Genomic DNA, 20,463 nt, shown 5'->3' on the forward strand with positions numbered 1-20,463 from the left:
ACAGACCTGCTCCAGCTGCTTCTTGTGTGCCCAGTCTTGGCCACTGCAGTGGAAGAAGCCAGGCCACCATGTTTCCAGCCTGCCTCCATGGACCTAAAGCTAACAACAGCAGAATCCATCTTGCTTTCCTGACCCAAGCATACCCTACCAGGCTGAACTCATTCCTTCTTAGTGGGAAAGTCACACGTACACACCCTAGTCTGCAAGCAACTCATTTACCTCATGAATGGATTAATAGCTCCACTGTTGATCCTAATTGCTCAGCAATACCAGAACAATAAATCTTGCCCAGCAGAAGATGAGATAAGAGGAAGGACATCTCCTGTCTTCCATCAAGTCTTTTGTCTTACCCGGGTGGTACCTAGGCCAGCATTTGATTCCCTATTGTCACCTTCCCAGCTAATCCCATTTAACCTTAAGTATCCAGCCATTCCCATTCTCACCCTAGTCTAATACCTTGGAGCCGCCCCAGGCAGCATTGCAGCTTGGAAATTTCCAGCTTCACCAGACTAAGGTGAAGTTCATTGGTCAAAACTGGCATCCAATTAGGTGTCAGCAAGGGATGTCCAGCCTCCTTGGTCATCACAGAGCCTCCCCCTTGCTCCTCCCCAAGACCTCCCAGCCCCTAAGGGTCTAAGGGAGTCTATTTAACCTCTGACCCAACTCCACTCATGTGTGCTTTCTATTCAGCAACCCCTATTACCCGCTGTCTAGATCCATCCCCAATTCTGGCCACAGTGTTGGGTCCATTTCCCCTGTCCTCTTAAGTCGCCATTGGAAACCTTCCCTGAAGTCTACGATGGTAAATATGACCCTGTTTGTCTACCCATATATGTTCCCCTATCAATCTATCTGTGTTTCCTAGACCTGTGTGAATGTGTGAGTGTTTTGTATTTTTACCTTGTATGAAAGAAACATTATTCTAAATAAATTACAATTGGTTTTTATTAAATTAGAGTCCATGTTTATTGAGCATTGACTATCTGAATGGTTGAGCCTGGTATACACAGATAACAAAGATTCCTATTGGGCCAGCTGTCTCTCAACCTAATTCCCCAAGTTCATTTTGAGAGCAGTTACCCTAACACTACACTGTATAAAGGAAGGTGAAGATTTTCTTGATAGAACCCATGAAGCACTCTTGAAAGGACAATAGGAGAAAGACAAAGCAGTGTCTCAGCAATTGGAAGAGAACCCAACATAGGAAGAGAGTTCGTGGAAAAGCGTAACCCAAAGGAACAGGAAAATCAAGAGATGTTCTGAGCCTCTGCTGCTCAGCAATCGATTCCAGGATCTTTCCATAGATCTTTCCATAGATCTGACTCTGAACCACTGGAACAAAGACTACTTCCCCAGCCTCCACAGAGCTTGAAGAAAGTTTTTCAGGATTCTGTGGATAAGAAGCCTGGAGCTTCTGCTCCCCAATATAGGAAGAGGAGGGTGGTGGTAATTGGAGACTCCTTGCTCAGAGGGGTAGAGCTCAAAGTGTGCTGAGTGGACTTGTCATCCCGAGAGGTCTGCTATCTACCGGGTGCACACATCCAGGATGTGACAAAAAGGATATGAAGACTTATCAAGCCCATGGAATATTATCCTTTCTTGCTTATCCACGTCAAATGATACTGCCTGTCACAGCCCTGAATGTATTAAAAGAGACTATGTTGCTCTGGGTCAGAAGGTGAAGGAGCTGGAAGCACACGTTGTGTTTTTGTCAGTTCTCCCTGTCGAAGGCTTAGAACGAGAAAGAAGAATACTTCAAATAAATGACTGGCTGTGCCAATGGTGTTGTCAGGAAAGATTTGGATATCTGGACCATGGCTTATGCTTTCAAGGTGGTGGTCATTTATAAGGAGATGGTGTCAGAACTTGGATGAACTTCAGACGAGTCCAATACTTGTTACAAGTTAGGATCTTTATTGAAGAACTACAGTACTAGAGCAACGAAATAACAGTAATGCCAATTCCTGGCAGTTGGTTACATTTTATGCCAGCAGCAAAGCATAATAAAACAATCATTCACACGGTCTCAGACAAGTGTCTCTTCTTCCCAGCCTTCGTTATCAGAAGGGAGGATGCTCCCCTGTTGTGAAGGCCAAACGGCCTGTCTTCAAAGGGCACCTGTGGATGTTAAGCAGAGACTATCTGCCGCCTACCCTACTGCCCTAAATATTTGGCATAGCACAGGGGGCAGGGTTAATTGCTGTGATCAAGCACTCTATGTTATTACTAAGTTACAGCATGGAGTCAGTTTGGTCAAGGCAAGTAAAGTAAAAGTTACAAGTTCTGACATACTGCCCCCCCTGAGCTCTTCGCCTTGGGCTTGTGTGGGTACAGTAGGTGAAACTTTTTAAGTAGTTGCGGAGCGGACACATCGCTAGCCTTTACCCACTCATCACAACTCGGGGGGAAGTATTTCCACCTGATAAGGTAGTACAGCACACCCCGTTGGACTTTAGAGTCCAGAATTTCTTGAACCTCATGGTGACTCTGACCCCTCACTAGGGTCAGAGGCGGCTCCGGGGGGCGAGGATGGAATGACGTAGCTCCAGGATCTTTGCGAAGAAGGCTGCAATGAAAAACAGGGTGGATCTTACTCAAGGATTTGGGTAGCTCTAATTCCACAGTAACCTTGTTGATAACCTTTTTTATTTTGAATGGACCCAGATATTTCAGAGCGAGTTTGCGACACCCTTGCGGGAGGGGTAAGTTCTTTGTGGACAGAAACACTGTCTTCCCCTCTTTCAGTTCCCATTGAGGGGCGTGCTTTTTGTCAAAGTGCCGTTTGTACTCCTTTTTCGCCTCCTCCAGGTTTTCTTGAATCACTTTCCACCCCTCCCGTATTCCTTCCCACCATTGTTGACATGAAGTGGGCTCCGGGGATCCGGATGGTAGGGAGAGATTGGGGAAGGGTTTTTCCTCGTAGCCATTGACTATTTGGAAAGGGGAGGTTTTGGTGGAACTATGGAGGCTGTTATTGTACCCATATTCTGCGAAGGGGAGGAGTTCCACCCAATTCGTTTGCTGGTAGTTGATATAGCATCTCAAGTACTGCTCGAGAAGCCCGTTCACTCTTTCCGTCTGTCCGTCCGTTTGTGGGTGGTACGCGGAGCTAAGCCCCTGCTCAATGCCTGCTAGTTTGCAAAACTCCCGCCAGAAGTTGGCAACGAACTGTGGCCCGCGGTCGCTAATGACCTTCTCTGGGAATGAGTGTAGGCGGACCACGTGATTAAAGAATAATTGGGCCAACTTCTTGGCTGTGGGGAGTTTTTTACAGGGGATGAAATGGGCTTGTTTGGAGAATGTGTCCACCACCACTAATATCACTGTCTTCCCTTGGGAAGGAGGGAGTTCTACGATAAAGTCCATTGACACCACTGCCCATGGGCGGCTGGCTGTGGGGAGGGGAACTAGATGGCCCGGTGGCTTTCCCCCCCTCCGTTTGGACATGATGCAAGTGGGGCAGGCGAGCACGAACTCAGAGACATCCTTCTTTAGTTTGGGCCACCAAAATTGTCGGGTGATTAAATTGAGGGTTTTAACATACCCAAAGTGGCCGGCTAGGCGGCTAGAGTGGCTTTGCTCCAACACCTCTTTTCTCAAAGACTTGGGCACGTAGATTTTCCCCTTGTGAAACCAAAGTCCCTCCTCCCCCTTCTCCAGCCCCTCTGGTCGTTCCGTTCCCTCTAGTTCTGCTTCTGTTGCGAAGCGTCCCTTTTGCTGTAGGTCAGGGCCCCCGGTTTGTTTTCCCGAGCGGGTGGTGACCCCCACCGCAACTGCGGAGGGAGGAATGAGGGAATCGATTACCTCCTCCCTCTGGCTCTTGTGCTGGGGCATGTGCGACAGCGCGTCAGCCAAAAAATTCTTAGTGCCGGGGATGTGTTTTAGCACGAAGTTGAACTTAGCAAAGAACCCCGCCCACCGGATTTGTTTTGTAGTCAGTTTGCGGCGGCCGGTGAGGGCCTCCAGGTTTTTGTGATCGGTCCAAATTTTGAAAGGGACTCGGGCTCCCTCCAACCAGGATCTCCATGTTTTGAGAGCAAACATCACTGCAAAAGCCTCCTTGTCCCAGACCGACCAGTTCCTCTGTTCGTTTGAAAATTTGTGTGAGATGTAGGCGCAGGGACGGAGTTCCCCCTCTTCGTTCCTCTGCATCAATATGGCTCCTACGGCGACGTCGGAGGCGTCGCATTGCACCACAAAGGGTTTTAATTCATTGGGGTGAGCCAGTATCGGTTCAGAGGTGAAGAGTTGTTTGAGCTCTTTGAAAGCTTGGTGGCACTCCGGCGTCCACGTTAGGCGCGCGCCGGGTTTTTTCGCCTCATCTCCTTTTCCCTTCGTTTTGAGGAGTTCAGTGAGGGGGAGCATTACACGGGCGAACCCCTTAATGAATCCGCGGTAAAAATTTGCGAACCCGAGAAATGATTGTAACTGCCGTCGGGTTCGGGGGGTTCCCAATCTAGAACCGCTTGGATTTTGGCGGGATCCATTGCTAGCCCCTCCCCCGATACTCGGAAACCCAGGTAGTCTAGTTCCGTCTTGTGGAACTCACATTTAGACAGTTTAGCATACAGTTTGTTCTTGCACAAGGTAGTCAACACTTTTCTCACCAGAGGCACATGCGACTCAAGATCTTTCGAATAGATAATGATGTCATCAAGGTACACCACCACCCCCTTATACAAAAATTCTCTCAACACTTCATTTATGAAATTCATGAAAACCCCCGGCGCCCCCTGAAGCCCGAAAGGCATCACCAAATATTCGAATTGTCCCATGGGTGTATTGAATGCCGTTTTCCACTCGTCTCCTTCTTTAATCCGCACGCGGAAGTACGCGTCTCGGAGATCGGGTTTGGTGAAGATTTTTCCCTCGGCCACAGTGTTCAATAGGTCTCTTATCAGCGGGATCGGATAAGCATTGGACATGGAAATCCCGTTTATCCCGCGAAAATCTGTGCAAAGTCTAAGCCCCCCGTCCTTTTTCTTGCGGAATAGGACTGGGGCTGCGTGGGGAGCCGTGGCCGGCCGAATGAAACCCCGTTTCAAATTTTTGTCAATGAATTTTCTCAGTTCGGCCTTCTCCGCCCACCCCATGGAATATAGCTTTGCCTTCGGCAGCGCCTGCCCTGGGATCAGTTCGATGGCGCAATCTGTAGGGCAGTGTGGAGGGAGCTCGTCGGCTTCCCGCTCACTAAATGCTTTCCTCAAGCCCCTGTATTCTTTGGGGATCGACCCTATTTCCTCAAGGGTGAGGCAGAGTCTCTCGTTCTGGGGAGGTGCTTTCGGGCCCCATTCAGTCCTCCAATGGTGGTGCTCGCACCGCCAGTCCAGGAATCGTACAATCTGCTCGGCCCATCGAATGTCCGGTTGGTGTCTAGCCAGCCACCCTGCTCCCACCACCACGTCAAAAGAGGAGGACGGGGCTATGACGAAAGTTTCTATTCCCCAGTGCTCCTCCGTCCCCATGGGGGTAGCTTGGGTTTCTAGGGTGCAAGGTTCCCCTCTCATAGTTGACCCGTCCATCTGTTCGAATTGGATGGGGTGGGGGAGGGGGGACGTGGCTAGTCCCAGCGCTTCCACTAGGCGCGGGGTGATAATGTCTCGGGTGCACCCGGAATCAATCAGGGCGCGGGCGTGCATAAATCTTTTAAGATTGGGGTTCAGGAGGGTGACTGCCATGAACAATAACCCCCCGGTAACTCTCACTGTTAGTAGTGCCGGCGTTTCGTGGACCTGCTTTGCGGCACCGATTAAAGCAGGTCGCTGTCGTTTCCCGCCGACTCCTGGTCCCAGGACTCTTCGCTGGACTCTTCTATGGTGGTAACATCCTTGTCAATCGCCAAGGAAGTGGCGACGGCGCCCCGACTGGGCTCCTTAGCACGGCCGCCTTTTTTTTTTTGCGCGGTGGGCGTTGACTTGGATTGAGTCGGGGTCGGCGTTGGCCTCACCGGGCAGTTGGCGGCCAGGTGGTTTGGGTCCCCACACCTGAAGCACTTCCGAGCCGTGGTAGTGGGGGTCGAGGTTGCGGGGCCTCGCTTCCCTTCCGCTTTGCCGGGAGAGGGACTCGGCTTCCCCCCTTTCTTGCCTTGTTGTTGGTGCCGCATCCCGACGTGTTGGAGGTCGGTCTCTACTTCTCCCGCCAGCTGAATCCATCCCACCAGGGTGTCTGGTCTCCCTTGGTGGTAGCACCGATCAAGGATGTTCGCGTTCAGGCCATTCTTGAATGCGGTGTATTTCATCACCTCATTCCAACCTCTGGCTGCCGCGCAGTGGCCCATGAACTCAGTGGCGTACTCGCGGGTGGTGCGGTTGCCCTGTTCGATCCTTTGTAGGGCCTCGATGGCTTTCTCCTCCCGCAGGGGATCTCCATACTGTCGGAGCATCGCCTGCAGGAAGTCAGCCACTGTGGCCAACTTGGGCTTTCTCCCCGTGTAAAGCCCCACGTACCATTTTCGAGCCGGCCCCCGTAGCTTGGAGGTGATGTGGTCGACTCGGCTCGCTTCGGTAGGGTAACCCGCTCCCCAGTGCGTGAAAAACGTGTTGCACTGGATTGTGAAGTACTCCACCTCGTCCCCATCTCCATCGAACGTAATCTTTAGTTCCCTGGTGCCCCCCCATCTCCCCCGGCTGGGGCGACAGGGGCCGCGGGGGCTGGTACCACTGGGGCGACTGGGACCGGGACCGCTGGCCCTGCTGGAACCACGGGAGCTGCGGGCGTGGGGGGCGCCGGTGCCGCGGGCGCGGCCGGGGCCGCTGGAGCTCCAGGCGGCGCGGGGGGGACCGGCCCGCCCGGGGGTGGAACCGGAGGGCCGGCCGGCGGTGGAGCCGGAGGGCCGGTTGGGGGTCCTACCGGGCCTCCCCCTCCCAGGATCTGGCCCGCGGGCATGGCGCCCTGGAGCGTGCGTATTTGGTCGCGGATCGCTCCTAGGTTCTGCTGCATCTCCTCGGCCATTAGGGTTCTGGATGCGTGGACCTCGTCGTGGATCTCCTTCACCCAATCGAACAGCTCGTTGCGCAGCGTTCGGATCGGGTCCCCTCCGCCGTAGGTGTCGAGCCCCTTGTCCCTGGTTTCTTCCTCCTCTCCTTCTCCCCCGCCTTTGGCGAGGGCCCGGTATCGCCGTTCCGCGGCCTCCATAGCTGCCGTGGACTTCCTCGGGCTCCAGGTCCGCGGAGGGAAGGCGTCAACGGAGAAGGGTGCGGGGACCTTAAGTTTCCGCCTTGCTCCCGTTACCTTCGGGTCGAGGGGTTCTTCGTCGGGTGGGATGTTGGGCTCTCCGTTGTCTGGAGCCTTTGCCGCCATCGGGCCAGGTTGCCAGTACAGATAAGTCCCAAAGAAAGATTACTGTTATAATGTCAGAACTTGGATGAACTTCAGACGAGTCCAATACTTGTTACAAGTTAGGACCTTTATTGAAGAACTACAGTACTAGAGCAACGAAATAACAGTAATGCCAATTCCTGGCAGTTGGTTACATTTTATGCCAGCAGCAAAGCATAATAAAACAATCATTCACACGGTCTCAGACAAGTGTCTCTTCTTCCCAGCCTTCGTTATCAGAAGGGAGGATGCTCCCCTGTTGTGAAGGCCAAACGGCCTGTCTTCAAAGGGCACCTGTGGATGTTAAGCAGAGACTATCTGCCGCCTACCCTACTGCCCTAAATATTTGGCATAGCACAGGGGGCAGGGTTAATGGCTGTGATCAAGCACTCTATGTTATTACTAAGTTACAGCATGGAGTCAGTTTGGTCAAGGCAAGTAAAGCAAAAGTTACAAGTTCTGACAGATGGTTTGCACCTTACGATGGTAGGAAAAGGATGTTTGGTAACAGCCTTGCTAACCTAATAAGGAGGATGTCAGGCAATGTCAATCTATCTGAATTTAAGATGCTTATTAAAACATAGTAGCCATGTTGAATCAATGTTACTAACACTATAGAATGCTATGCACATCAAAGTATAATGTTGCCAGAGTACCCTGTGAACTCACTTTGCAATTACTAACAAATGTAGGAATGTGTTCTTTTGAAGATAAAATGCCTCCAGGGACAAGATGCCAGCGAGTCCCAGGAAGAAAGACCACAGGAAACTGATAAGGGAAGGTTACCGTGTGAATCTTCACACTTGGACTCCCCATTGTTTAGAATAGCAGCTTTTGTTTGGGAAACCTTTGATGTAGTATGCTCTACAACATTATTTGGTATCAATCCCAATTCCTTTTCGTTCAATGCATATGGATTATCAAATAAAGCCTAACTTTGTATCATTTCAAGGACTGGTTACTTTGAGATCTAATTGCCTGACAGAGGGCTTAAACTAAATTGCATGGGGGACCAAGATAATTCAAAGTCTCATAGAATGTCAATAACTGGAAATTAGAACACTAAAGAGTTGCAGAGAGTTGCACATATGCTAGGTAACATTAACTTGCAGGTATGTACAGAAACAAAACCCTCAGGATGCATAAAACATGGATTCTGATGTCTCTACACTAATGCACAGAGTATGGGAAACAAACAGGAGGAACTGGAAGTCCTAATACAGGAAAGATACTATGACATTATAGGCCTTACTGAAACATGGTGGGATGACACTCACAATTTGAATATTAGGATCCAGGGTTACAACTTATTTAAAAGGGATAGACAAATAAGAAAAGGTGGAGGTATAACATTATATGTGAAGGAGGTATATACTTGTGAAGAAATACATGAATCTGAGCATGGCAGCTCAGTTGAGAGTCTCTGAGTAAAAATAAAAGGAGTAAGAAATAATTGTCATATTATGATGGGGGTGTGCTATAGACCACCAAGCCAGGCAGAGGACTTGGATGAGATACTCCGACAACAGATTGCAAAATTCTCCAAGAGAAGGGACACAGTGATCATGGGAGATTTCGATTACCCGGACAACTGTTGGAAGTCCAATTCTGCTAAAAATGAAAGGTCAAATAAATTCCTGACTTGTCTTGCTGACAACTTCCTTTTCCAGAAAGGGGAGAAGGAAACAAGGAGATCTGCTATCTTGGATTTGATTCTCACCAACAAAGAAGAATTGGTTGATGAGATGGAAATAATGTGCACCCTGGGCAGTAGTGACCATGTGATTTTGGAATTTACAGTCTTAGGGAAGGGAAAAGCTGTATGTAGTCAGACGTATAGATTGGACTTCAGAAAGGCAAACTTTGACAAACTTAGAACTATGTTAAGTAAAATCCCATGGTCAGAAATACTTAGGTAGAAGGAGGTTCAAGAGGGGTGGGAGTTTCTTAAAAGTGAAATATTGAAAGCACAATCATAGATGATTCCTATGAGAAGAAAAAATGGGAGAAGCCTAAAGAAGCCGAGGTGACTCCTTAAACAGCTCTCTAAAGACTTGAGAAATAAAAAACTAATTTAGGAAATGGAACGTCAGCCTTATAACCAAGGATGAATATAAACAAATCACAAGTGCTTTTAGTGAAAGAGTTAGGAAAGCTAAAGCTCACTATGAGCTTAGCCTAACCAAAGATGCTAAAAATAACAAAAAAGGGTTCTTTTCTTATATTCAGAATTAAAAAAAGACCAAGGACATGGTAGGCCCATTGCGAGGGCAAGAAAGTGAAATTGTAACAGGTTATGAAGAGAGGGCAGAATTGCTCAAGTCCTACTTTTCCTCAGTCTTCTCTTCTGACTCTGAGGGAAACAGTGCTCAACATGGCAAAAACAGAACATATAATGAGGGTATGGAGTTCCAACCTGGGATCAGCATGGAGGTAGTACATAAACACCTAATTTCTTTAAATGAAACCAAGTCCTCAGATGAACTGAATCCAAGAGCTTGCAGATGTAATTTATGTGTCTTTGGCCATTCTTGAAGAATAGGTGAGGTGCCAGAAGATTGGAGGCAGGTAAATCTTGTCTCCATCTTCAAGAAGGGGGAAAAAGGAGGATCCAGGTAACTACCAACCCGTCAGCTTGACATCTATGCCTGGAAAAGTTTTAGAACAAATCATCGAACAGTCAGTCCTGGAACATTTAGAAAAGATGGCAATGATGACTAAGAGCCAGCATGGGTTTCTCAAGAACAAGTCATGTCAGACTAACATGATCTTTTTTTTTGAGAAAGTGACTACCTTGTTGGATCAGGGGAATGCTGTAGACATCGTTTCTCTTGATTTCAGTAAGGCTTTTGATAAGGTTCCACATACTGTCGTTGACAAGTTGGTAAAATGTTGTTTGGATCCTGTTACCGTTAGGTGGATCTGTAACTGGTTGACAAACTGCACCCAAAGAATACTTGTGAATGGTTCCCCATCCTCTTGGAGAGGAGTGACAAGTGGAGTGCCTCAAGGATCTGTCCTGGGCCCTGTTTTGTTCAACATCTTTATAAATGATTTGGATGAAGGAATAGAGGGAATGCTTATTAAATTTGCAGATGATACTAAATTGGGAGGGATTGCAAATATAGTAGAAGACAGAGACAGGATACAGGATGATCTTAACAGGCTGGAAAACTGGGCTGAAACCAATAAAATGAATTTTAACAGGAATAAATGTAAAGTTCTGTATTTAGGTAGGAAAAATCCCATTATAGGATGGGGGAGACTTGTCTGGGCAGTAGTATGTGAGAAAAGGATCCAGGGGTCTTAGTGGACCATATGCTGAACATGAGTCAACAGTATGATGTGATGGCTAAAAAGGCAAATGCAATTTTGAGCTGTATCAACAGAAGTCTAGTATCCAAATCATGTGAAGTGATGGTATTGCTTTACTCTGCTCTGGTTAGGTCTCACCTAGAGTATTGTGTTCCGTTTGGGCACCACAATTTAAAAAGGATATAGACAACCTGGGAGGTGTCCAAAGGAGGGTAACAAAGATGGTGAAGGGTCTAGAGACCAAGTCCTATGAGGAAAGGTTGAAGGAGCTGGGGATGGTTAGCCTGGAGAGGAGGCGACTGAGAGGTGATATGATCACCATCTTCAAGTACTTGAAGGGCTGTCATATAGAGGATGGTGCAGAATTGTTTTCTGTGACCCTAGAAGGTAGGACCAGAACCAACAGGTTGAAATTAAATCAAAAGAGTTTCCGTCTCATCATTAGAAAGAACTTCCTGACAGAGAAGTTCCTAAGTGAAACAGGCTTCCTCAGGAGGGCTCTCCTTCTTTGGCGATTTTTAAACAGAGGTTGGATAGCCATTGGACAGCAATGCGGATCCTGTGAATTTGGGGGGGGGGGCAATATTTGTGAATTTCCTGCATTGTGCAGGGGGTTAGACTAGATGACCCTAGAGGTCCCTTCCAACTTTATGATTCTGTGATTCTTTGACTTAGCTACAGTGATCCATGCAATGGTCACTTCCAGATTGGACTATTGTAACTCACTTTACATGGGCCATGCATCTGATCTAGAAATGGCAGCTAGTGCAGAACATGGCAGTACTTGTGCTACAGTGCCATCCTTGTAGGCACGCATAGAGCCTATGCTTTGTGAACTGCACTGACTGCAGATCCAGTTCTGGATCCATTTCAAAGTATTGGTAATAACATTTAAGGCCATGAGAAGCCAGGGATCAACATACCCTCAGGATTGTGTCTCCCCATATGTGCCTTGTCCAACCTTGCACTTGTCAGATCAACATCTTCTGGCAATCCCTGACCCAAAAGACATTTAATTAGCTTCAACTAGGGCCAGGGCATTTTCAGCCCTGGCCCCAGCCTAGTGGAATGAGCTTTCCCACTCTTGGAGAACAGGGCCCTGTGGAACCTTCTGCAGTTCACAGGGCCTATAAGACAAAGCTCTTCTGCCAGGCTTTTGGGTGAGGAAGTAGGTGTCAATATTTATTAGGCCCCTGCTGTCATATGGTTACTTCTCTGGAAAGTGAGTACTGCTTATGAAGACTCAGTCCCTCAAGAGCTGGAGACAATTTGCTGGGAGAGTATATGATTTTCTGGATCACCTGGATTATAATGGTATTAGTTCTGGACACCATCATTTTATTGTTGAGTAGTAGTTTAAATGTGGTAGTTTTAAATATATTTAAATGTGATTTTTTTCATTGTTTATGATTTTTTTAATTGTTTATAACAGTGAGTGCTCCCTTTCATTTGGTGGCCAAAGTATTTGAGCTTCAGCTTCAGCATCTGACCTTTCAGGGAATAGTCAGGGTTGATTTCCCTTAGGAATTAAGTTGGAAAGGAAATAAAATAAAAATTCTAAAAGAAGTCTCATAAAGTATGAGACAAAGAAGAAATGAATATAAAAACCTGACAGCTTGGTTAAGAAAAAATGAAATTCAATTTCAATTGTGCATTTTTTGTGTATCAGGAGAAGAGATTAAACATCACTTTGATATTTAAAGCACAAGATTTACTAGACAGACATTCTGGAGAAGGACAACAGATAAGAGATTCTAAGGAAGAGGAGAAAGAGGAAGATAAAGAGAAGTTTGGAGAAAGAAAAAGGAACCCAAAAAGAGATGAGAAAATAAAATGAAGTAAAAACAAGGCAACAAACACAAAAAGAGTGACTAGAAACAGAAGGTAGTAAAGTACAAGAGAAATAATGCGGAAGGAGGATCTAAAACTGATTCCTATTAATTAAAACTCTATCTTTGCCGGGCTTCATTTTGTTCTCCAAGGCCAAACTTGTCAGTTGTTCCGATTACCTTTTGACTTCCTACTTTGGCATTCCAGTCCCCTGTGATGAGGAGGACATCTTTTTTTGGTGTTAGTTCTAGGTATTGTAGATCTTCATAGAACTGATCCTCTTCAGCCTCTTTTGCATCAGTGGTTGGGACATAGACTTGGATTACTGTGATATTGAATGGATACGGTTGGATACGGTTATGAGAGGCTTTCAATTGAGTTGTGGAGATATTGCAGTATGATGTATTAAATTTTGTAAAGTTTACCACTGAGGCCAGAAATTTATTACATTTTAAAAATTATTCCTCTAATGGTTGTATAGTTTCTGTCAAATTTGTGAAAAAGAACATATCATCCACATGCATTGTTAACGAATATTCTTTTTCTCTACATTTAATTCTACTAATATCTTTGTTGGTATTTTTTGTATTTATATGTGCAACTGTGTGTTTGTGTGTGTGCATGTGTGAGTGTGTGCCTGGAAGACATGGCATGTACCTGGTGACTGGTCTGGAGGATATTCAGGGAAGTGGCTGAATAAAGCCTGCCCCACCTCACAACTCCTGGTATTCCAAGGAGGTCTCCCATCCAAGTACTTGCCAGAGTCAACCCTGGTTAGCTTCTGAGATCAGGCTTTCCTGGGCTGTTCAGGTCAGGGCAATTCCTCTGATACTTTGAATATTTATTTTTATTTTATTATGCTTCTAGCTGTCCTATCCCACAAGCAGGCTCAGGACAGGTTACAACACAATAAAACACAATTCCATAATTAGATATGATAATTAATAAACCCCAAGTTATAATAAAAACAATATGTCAACAATAACAGTCAATGGCAGCATTCAGCCAATCGATCACCATCTGCTCCCACATAACTTCCCATATGCTTGCCAGTGGGTGATAATTGGTTCTTGGAGGGAACAGGCAAACATATAAATACAAAAAGTACAGATGAGCATAATACTGGGGAGGCCAAAGTAGATGTCCAACACCTCAGCCACAGGCCTAGCAGAACATCTCCATTTAACAGGCCTTGCAGAAATGCACTAAGTCCCGCAGGGCCCAGATCTCAATAGGGAGTGTTTTTAGATCTTAGGTAATGGCTTCAAAGCTAAGATAAAAAGCAAAGGGAAGAGTAAGCATCCGGGTTTGGTACAATTAATATTTGTCAATCCAGAAACACAATATTTGTTGTTATACTATCAGTATATGGCAAATAAATAATTGAAATCACATTATTACCTTTATTTCCAAAATTATAAAAAATTGTACTATTTGAAAATAATCCCAATTCACTGAATCAAAGGCTTTATAGAGATCTAGAGCTATTAATCATGATCACCCCCCCCCTTTTTTAGAGTGAATCAGAAGATCCACAACCTCCCTGAATGCATCTGCAATGAAATGTCTAGGAATAAAACCATATTTATATGGATTTGTTAAAGATGAGAAACAAACTCTCAGTCTGGGAGTTGGTATTTTAGTAAAAAAAAATTATAATCCATGAAATTGATAAAATTCCCTAGATGTGGGATCTTTATTTGATTTAGGAATTAAAACTAATTTAGCTGAAAACCAAGAAGACAATGGAAAACCCTTCATAATCTCGTTAAGTAGATGAAGAAGTTAGGGAGCCAAAATATGTTTATAATTCTTGTAAAACTCTGGTCTGAATCCATCTAATCCAGATGCAGAGCCTGTTTTTAATGAATTAATTGCCACATAAGTCTCTTTGAAGGTTATGTTCATATTTAACAAATCACTAAACCTAGGGTGCAGCAGGAGAATACCTGCCAAGAGATAGTATTTGTTAATCGCTGAAGATTGAATTTGATTTCCTCTATAAAGATTATTATAAAACTCCACAAAGGAATCCAAAATGTCTTTGGGTTTATTAACCATTTTCTCCTTTGAATTTTTAACAGCTAAGATCAATTTCCATTGCTGGGCTATCTTGATTTTGTTTGCTAATAATTTAGAACACTTTCATTTAAATTCATAATACCTTTGCTTAATATACCTTAATTTCAATGTTATTCTAATAATAGCTAATGAATTTAACTCCTTCTCTATTTTTGTTCTAAAATTGTTTTATCTAAAGGGTATCCCAAGCTTTTATTTATTTCTGTTAACCTAATGTTTTCAGCTTCCATATCATTAATATGTTTCCTTATTTGTTTTGTTAACATTGATAAACTCTAAAAGCATGACCCCCCTCACCATGCTTTCATTACTTCCCAACAAAGTGTGGGTAATATAGAGATGTCCAAATTCTCTTAAAAATACCTTTCTGTTGTTATTTTAAGATTATGCTTGCTATTGTCCTCTGCCATTAAAATTGGATTAAATTGCCAAGTGTATTTTGAACTAAACTGTTTTGAATTGATAACTGCTGTGACAGGGGCATGGTCTGTGATTTTTATCAGTCCAATCAACATTTCATTGTGTAAAGCCTCTTTAGAAATAAGAATCCCATAAGGTCTTGAAAACATACCACAAACTGAGGAATACAAAGAATGAAAGGTATCTAGAATTTCCAAGTCTAATTTAAAAAATATCTGGAGACTTTGGGAGTGGAGCCAGGAGACGTTGGGGGTGGAGCCAGAAGCAAGGGTGTGACAATCATAATTGAACTCCAAAGGGAGTTCTGGCCATCATATTTAAAGGGACCACACACCTTTTAAATGCCTTCCCTGCATTGGAAATAATGAAGGATAGGGGCATCTTTTTGGGGGTTCATAGAATTGGACCCGCTGGTCCAATCCTTCTGAAACACAGGGGGTATTTTGGGGAGAGGCACTGGATGCTATGCTGAAAATTTAGTACCTCTACGTAAAAAAACAGCCCCCCACCAGAGCCCCAGATACCCACAGACCAATTGGTCTCCATAGGGAATAATGAAGTGCCCAGCAGACATTTCCCTCTTCCCCTGCTTTCTGATGACCCTGAAGCAGGGGGGGCCCTCCAGACTGCGGGATCCCCTGCCCCCACCTGGGGATTGGCAACCCTAAAGGTATCAGATAAATGTAATTCTGTCACAATTCACATAAACTGAATAAACTATATGCCTTATGGAGGAGATATAGATACATTTCCAGACAGACTGTCTCCCCTGAATCAAAATGTTTACCAAACTTCAAAGTAACATAACTTGGAGGGCATGTAGAGGAGCATCCAGGGGAGGTGCCCTGCAACTTTGATGCCTCTATCTTGCATAGGATCAGTTTTATACATTCTTGAATTTCCTGATACTGTGATTTCCTGTCATTTCCCCAGAAAGCACTTTCCTGGGGGCACTTTTTTTTGGGGGGGGGGGGAGGAATAACTAGGGCTCTTCAATCCAATCCTCACCAAATTTATGCAGCAGATAGAAGAGAGTCAACCAGTGATTCCCTGCAAATGTGGTGTCTCTAGTTTGCACAAGATCAGTTCTATACACTCCTGAACCTGAGCATGCAATTTCCCCAGAAAGCAGTTTCCTAGGGGCACCTTTTTGGGGGAGGCATAATTTGGATCCATAATTCCAATCCTCAGCAAACTTGGGTGGCAGGTAAAGCAGAGTCATCCAAAAATCCCCTACAAGTATGGTGTCTCTAGCACACAAGGGTGGTGGTGTTCTACTATATCATAAACCTCATGAACTGAACCAGTTTATTTGGTAGCTAAAAGTTCATGACGGTTTGTGGTTCATGAACTGGGCATGCCACAAACCAAAAATTGAAATTAACTACATTTTCCCAATTTGTGCCTATCCCAAGTACTATACCAGTGGTTTTAACCCTTTCCAGATCCACTGAGCTGCAGAGGCATGTGACAGGAAGAGATGGACAAAGATAGAATCTCATTGGGGTCAACAACCAAACTATGAGCAGCAGAGAAATAGAAAACACAAGCTGAGCCCCAGGAGGTTTAGTTAGGCATGCTTTGAAGTGACATGAACAAGATTGATGGGCAAACTCAGCTGGCTCAAAGCCCCTTGATTGCAGATGAGGCGAGCTCCTGATCAGATCATCTCAATGTTTGCTGGTTCAGTAGGTGCATAGCATCATGCTGAACAGCTTTACATGGCTTACATCTATGAAATAGCCCTTTTGTGCTGCAGAGCCAGACTATTGCTTTGAGCCTTCTTTTCCTCAGCAGCTTGTTAGATAGGGTCATAGGTGGGTCATTAAGCAGATTGCTGTACATGGAGAACTGTTTGTTGCCCCTTTCCTGAGGTATAGCAAAAAAAAAAAAAAGTTTAATCATTCTAACTGGAGGCATCCAAATTCTCTGGGACTTATCTGAACATTTGGCTACTTGCTTGTGATCAGTGAGCAGAATGTGAGCAAACCAGTGGATTATTAAGCATGATTGGCTGTATTCTACTAAACAACAATAAAAGGAGAAAACCATGCAAAAAGTTTTAACTCACCATCCTTTTGCATAGGTACAAAAAGAGCCAGGAGAAGAAGTGGCACACCTGGACTGATTCCCCACTAGCCTTGTCCCAATCTCATGCTCCTCTCATCTGCGGGGCTTGTCAGATTTTGCACAAGCTGCCATGAGGCTGCAACTTGCTCGCCTCTTTCCCGCGGCAAGCAGAAACTGGTTTTTAGAGGAGCTTGCTTGCTGCAGGAAAGAGGCAGAGTGAGTTGCAGCCTTGCAGCAGCTTGTGCAAAATCTGACGGAAGCCCCGCAGAGAAGAGCGTGAGACTGGGACAAAGCTAGTGGGGAATCAGTCTTGCTCTCTATATCTGGGTAGTCCTCTCTCAGTAGTGGCTCTTGAGGGGCTTGTGACCCAGCACGTGGGCCTGTATAACTGCCTGATATGTTACCTTTTGCTTCATTCAGTTGGTTGCAGGAAAAATTACTTTTACCTGTTTTCCTGGGTCAACTTATTTTTTTGATCTCTTCATTTAGCATATTTATATGCTGCTTTTCTCATATAATACAATTATCAAAGTGGCTTATAAACCTGAAAGAGAAACTATCAAAATAAGAATGTAATCACTCAAACTCTTTTTTAAAAATTTTTTTATTCTGTGATAACAAATAACAAACAATAACTGACAATACAAAGACAAATGTACACTACAACATCAACAAAAATGGAGATAGAGGATATGGTAAAATTCGCTGTAAACATATCACCTACAACCTGTATTCTTAGATAAAATACCTCAACATCAAGAATAAATTGCTACCTCTCAATTAGCATTAACATCATCTACCCTGAATCTGGCGGCATTCATTTATCTCTCTCATTTTTTTAACATTTCACCTTTTTGTTAACCACTCATAAAATAGTTTCCAATTTACATCAACATATTTCTTAGGTTTTGTTCTTAACAAATTAGAAAGCTTATCCATCTCAGCGGTATCTATTATTTTTACAATTTTTACAATTAAGTCATCCATGTTGGCATTTCATTTATTTTCCAAAACTGTGTTAACAGAATCCTCGCTGCTGTGTTAACATAAACTATCAAATGCTTCTCAGCTTTCCCTATTTTTTTCCGGCATTAAATTTAGAAGAAAGAGCTCTGGCTTAAAAGGAACAACAGTTTTTAACATATTTTGGAGTGTTTCATGAACTTTCGTCCAATATTCCTTGACTCTCTTACAAGACCACCGCACATGGAAGAACATTCCCAAATTATTCTCACATTTCCAGCATTTATTAGACAGCCCTGGGAACATGTTTGCCAACTTTGCTGGGGCCATATACCATCTATATATAATTTTGTAGATATTATCTTTAAAAGATGTTGATTTAGTAATTTTTATATTTGTTTACCAAATCTGAGACCACTGTTCCAAATGGATTGTACAGCCTATATTCCTAGCTCATTTGACATCTTTAACTACCTCATCTTGCATTTCCATTTAGAGAAGGTAACTGTATAGTTTACTAATCTGTTTTACATCTATGAAGAGCTTATCAAACATAGTTTCTTTCAGATAAAAGCCTTTCTCTTTCTTTTTATTGTATCTAGATTTAAGTTGGGCCGTTCTCCACCAATCCAGAGTGATGTTCTGCCAACTGAAAGCTTGTTCTCATAATCCCGTCCTTGTCCAACAAAGTTTCATATGTTAAGGGGGTCTCGTGTATCGACAAATGTGGCTGCGTAAACACCTCTAATGCAGCCACCCAATTCGAAATCTTATCATATAAAGATTTTCTTATTTTTCCTCACAAAACGATTAATGACTTTCTTATTAAATGATTCTTAAAATATTTGTGGCGATCTATTTTATATCATAGGAATGCATGCCAACCAATTCTTAAGTCATGACCTTCAAATATTAATATCCTCTTATTCTCTAATTTAGCCCACTCTTTCAACCAAACAAGTATACTTGTTTTATAATAGATTTCCCAGTTAGGAAGTGATAGTCCCCCCTGTCTAGAATCCTCCAGAAGTTTACATTTTATTCTTGCTTTCTTTCCTTGCCAAACAAAGTCACTAGTTAATTTATTCAAGGAATGGAAAAAGGTGTTGTTTAACTGTATTGGGATGGCTTGAAACAAAAACATTATTTTAGGAAGAATGGACATTTTCTGAGCCGCAATTCTACCCATAAAAGACAATTGAAGGTTCCCCCATTTGCACATATCTTGCTTTATTTCTTTTAGCAACTTTGAGTAGTTATCCTTGAATATTGTACTGCATCTACTAGTAAGATATATCGCCAAGTATTTCACTTTTTTGATGACTTGAAAGTTAGATAATTGTTGCAATTCTGAGGACTCATTTTTTGGGATATTTTTGACCAGGATCTTTGTCTTTTCAATATTTATTCTCAGCCGTGCCACCCTACCGAATTTCTCTAGTTCCTCTTTTAAGTTGGTAATAGACTGCATAGGGTCCTCTAAAATGAATACTTGGTCATCTGCGAACGCTTGCAATTTGTATTCCTCTCCCTTTATTCTTAAGCCCCTAATATCTTTGTTATTCTGAATTGCTATATTTAATACTTCCAAATACAAAATAAATAAGAAGGAAAGGAAATAACTTCCTAGCAACTGTTCTGTTGTTGGAGAAAATATAGGAGAATTTAGACTAAAAAGTACATGAACCCATATTTGAAGATTGCTCATTGATACCTGAAATTTGCAGCTTGGCTTATTCTGTTTGATGAACCATTAACTAGTATGTGTCTCTCTATCTCTTCCAGCACAGCCAGAGTGTCTACAGAGCTAACTGCAACAAGATTATTATGTTATTTACTGATGGTGGTGAAGAAAGAGCACAGGAAATTTTCAACAAATACAACAAGGAAAAAAAAGTAAGGCTCATTTGTGGAAGCTCTTTGTTGCTTGATGTAGCTTATATAGGTTCCAAAAATTAAGGAATGTACTGAGAAAGAAACAGCAGAAATGGTTTTAGATAAAAATCAAGTTATTTTCAAGAAAATCACTGAAAGCAGTATTGTATAACAACATATATTCTGACATATAAGCAAGGTAAAGGTAATTTATTGTGGTCTGCAGACCAAAAAGTGGCATCTTTTTGTTTAAGCCGTAAATACAGCTTGTCATATTTGAATAAACATTGCCAGTCTTGGATCAAATTCATGCAAGTTACTCCAATGTATTTTTTACATCAGGAATCGCTTTGAATATCCCACAAACTCTTTAATATCCCTTGAACTTGCAGTGATTACATCCCTAAATCAAGGTAGCTTACCACTTTGCAGATAATTGTGCAATCAGCTGTTTACTGTCATCAGCAGTCATGGATACTGTGGAGGAGACACAGTGCCTTGTGGTCATGGGAGAGACATAATATTATTCAGAGAGCCTGTCATACAATTATAGGTCATATGCTTTGCATGTATGTGTAAAAATCTTGACAT

The 20,463-nt window shown here is 43.6% G+C and overlaps 1 protein-coding gene across 5 annotated transcripts in view; it reads left to right on the plus strand.

Annotated features, from left to right (window-relative positions):
• Positions 1-20,463, plus strand: part of CACNA2D1 (calcium voltage-gated channel auxiliary subunit alpha2delta 1) — a 1,217,365-nt gene that overhangs the window by 908,096 nt on the left and 288,806 nt on the right. For all 5 annotated transcript variants that reach the window (XR_009555717.1, XM_060244655.1, XM_060244656.1 and 2 more), the window contains exon 12: positions 19,783-19,893. Coding sequence is in view for 4 of the 5 variants with exons in the window: in XM_060244655.1 (XP_060100638.1) it covers positions 19,783-19,893 (111 nt within the window). In the remaining variant the exon portion in view is untranslated. The remainder of the gene's footprint in view (positions 1-19,782; positions 19,894-20,463) is intronic.

The sequence above is a fragment of the Heteronotia binoei genome, chromosome 8 (genome assembly GCF_032191835.1).
Source record: "Heteronotia binoei isolate CCM8104 ecotype False Entrance Well chromosome 8, APGP_CSIRO_Hbin_v1, whole genome shotgun sequence".
Classification (NCBI taxonomy): domain Eukaryota; kingdom Metazoa; phylum Chordata; class Lepidosauria; order Squamata; family Gekkonidae; genus Heteronotia; species Heteronotia binoei.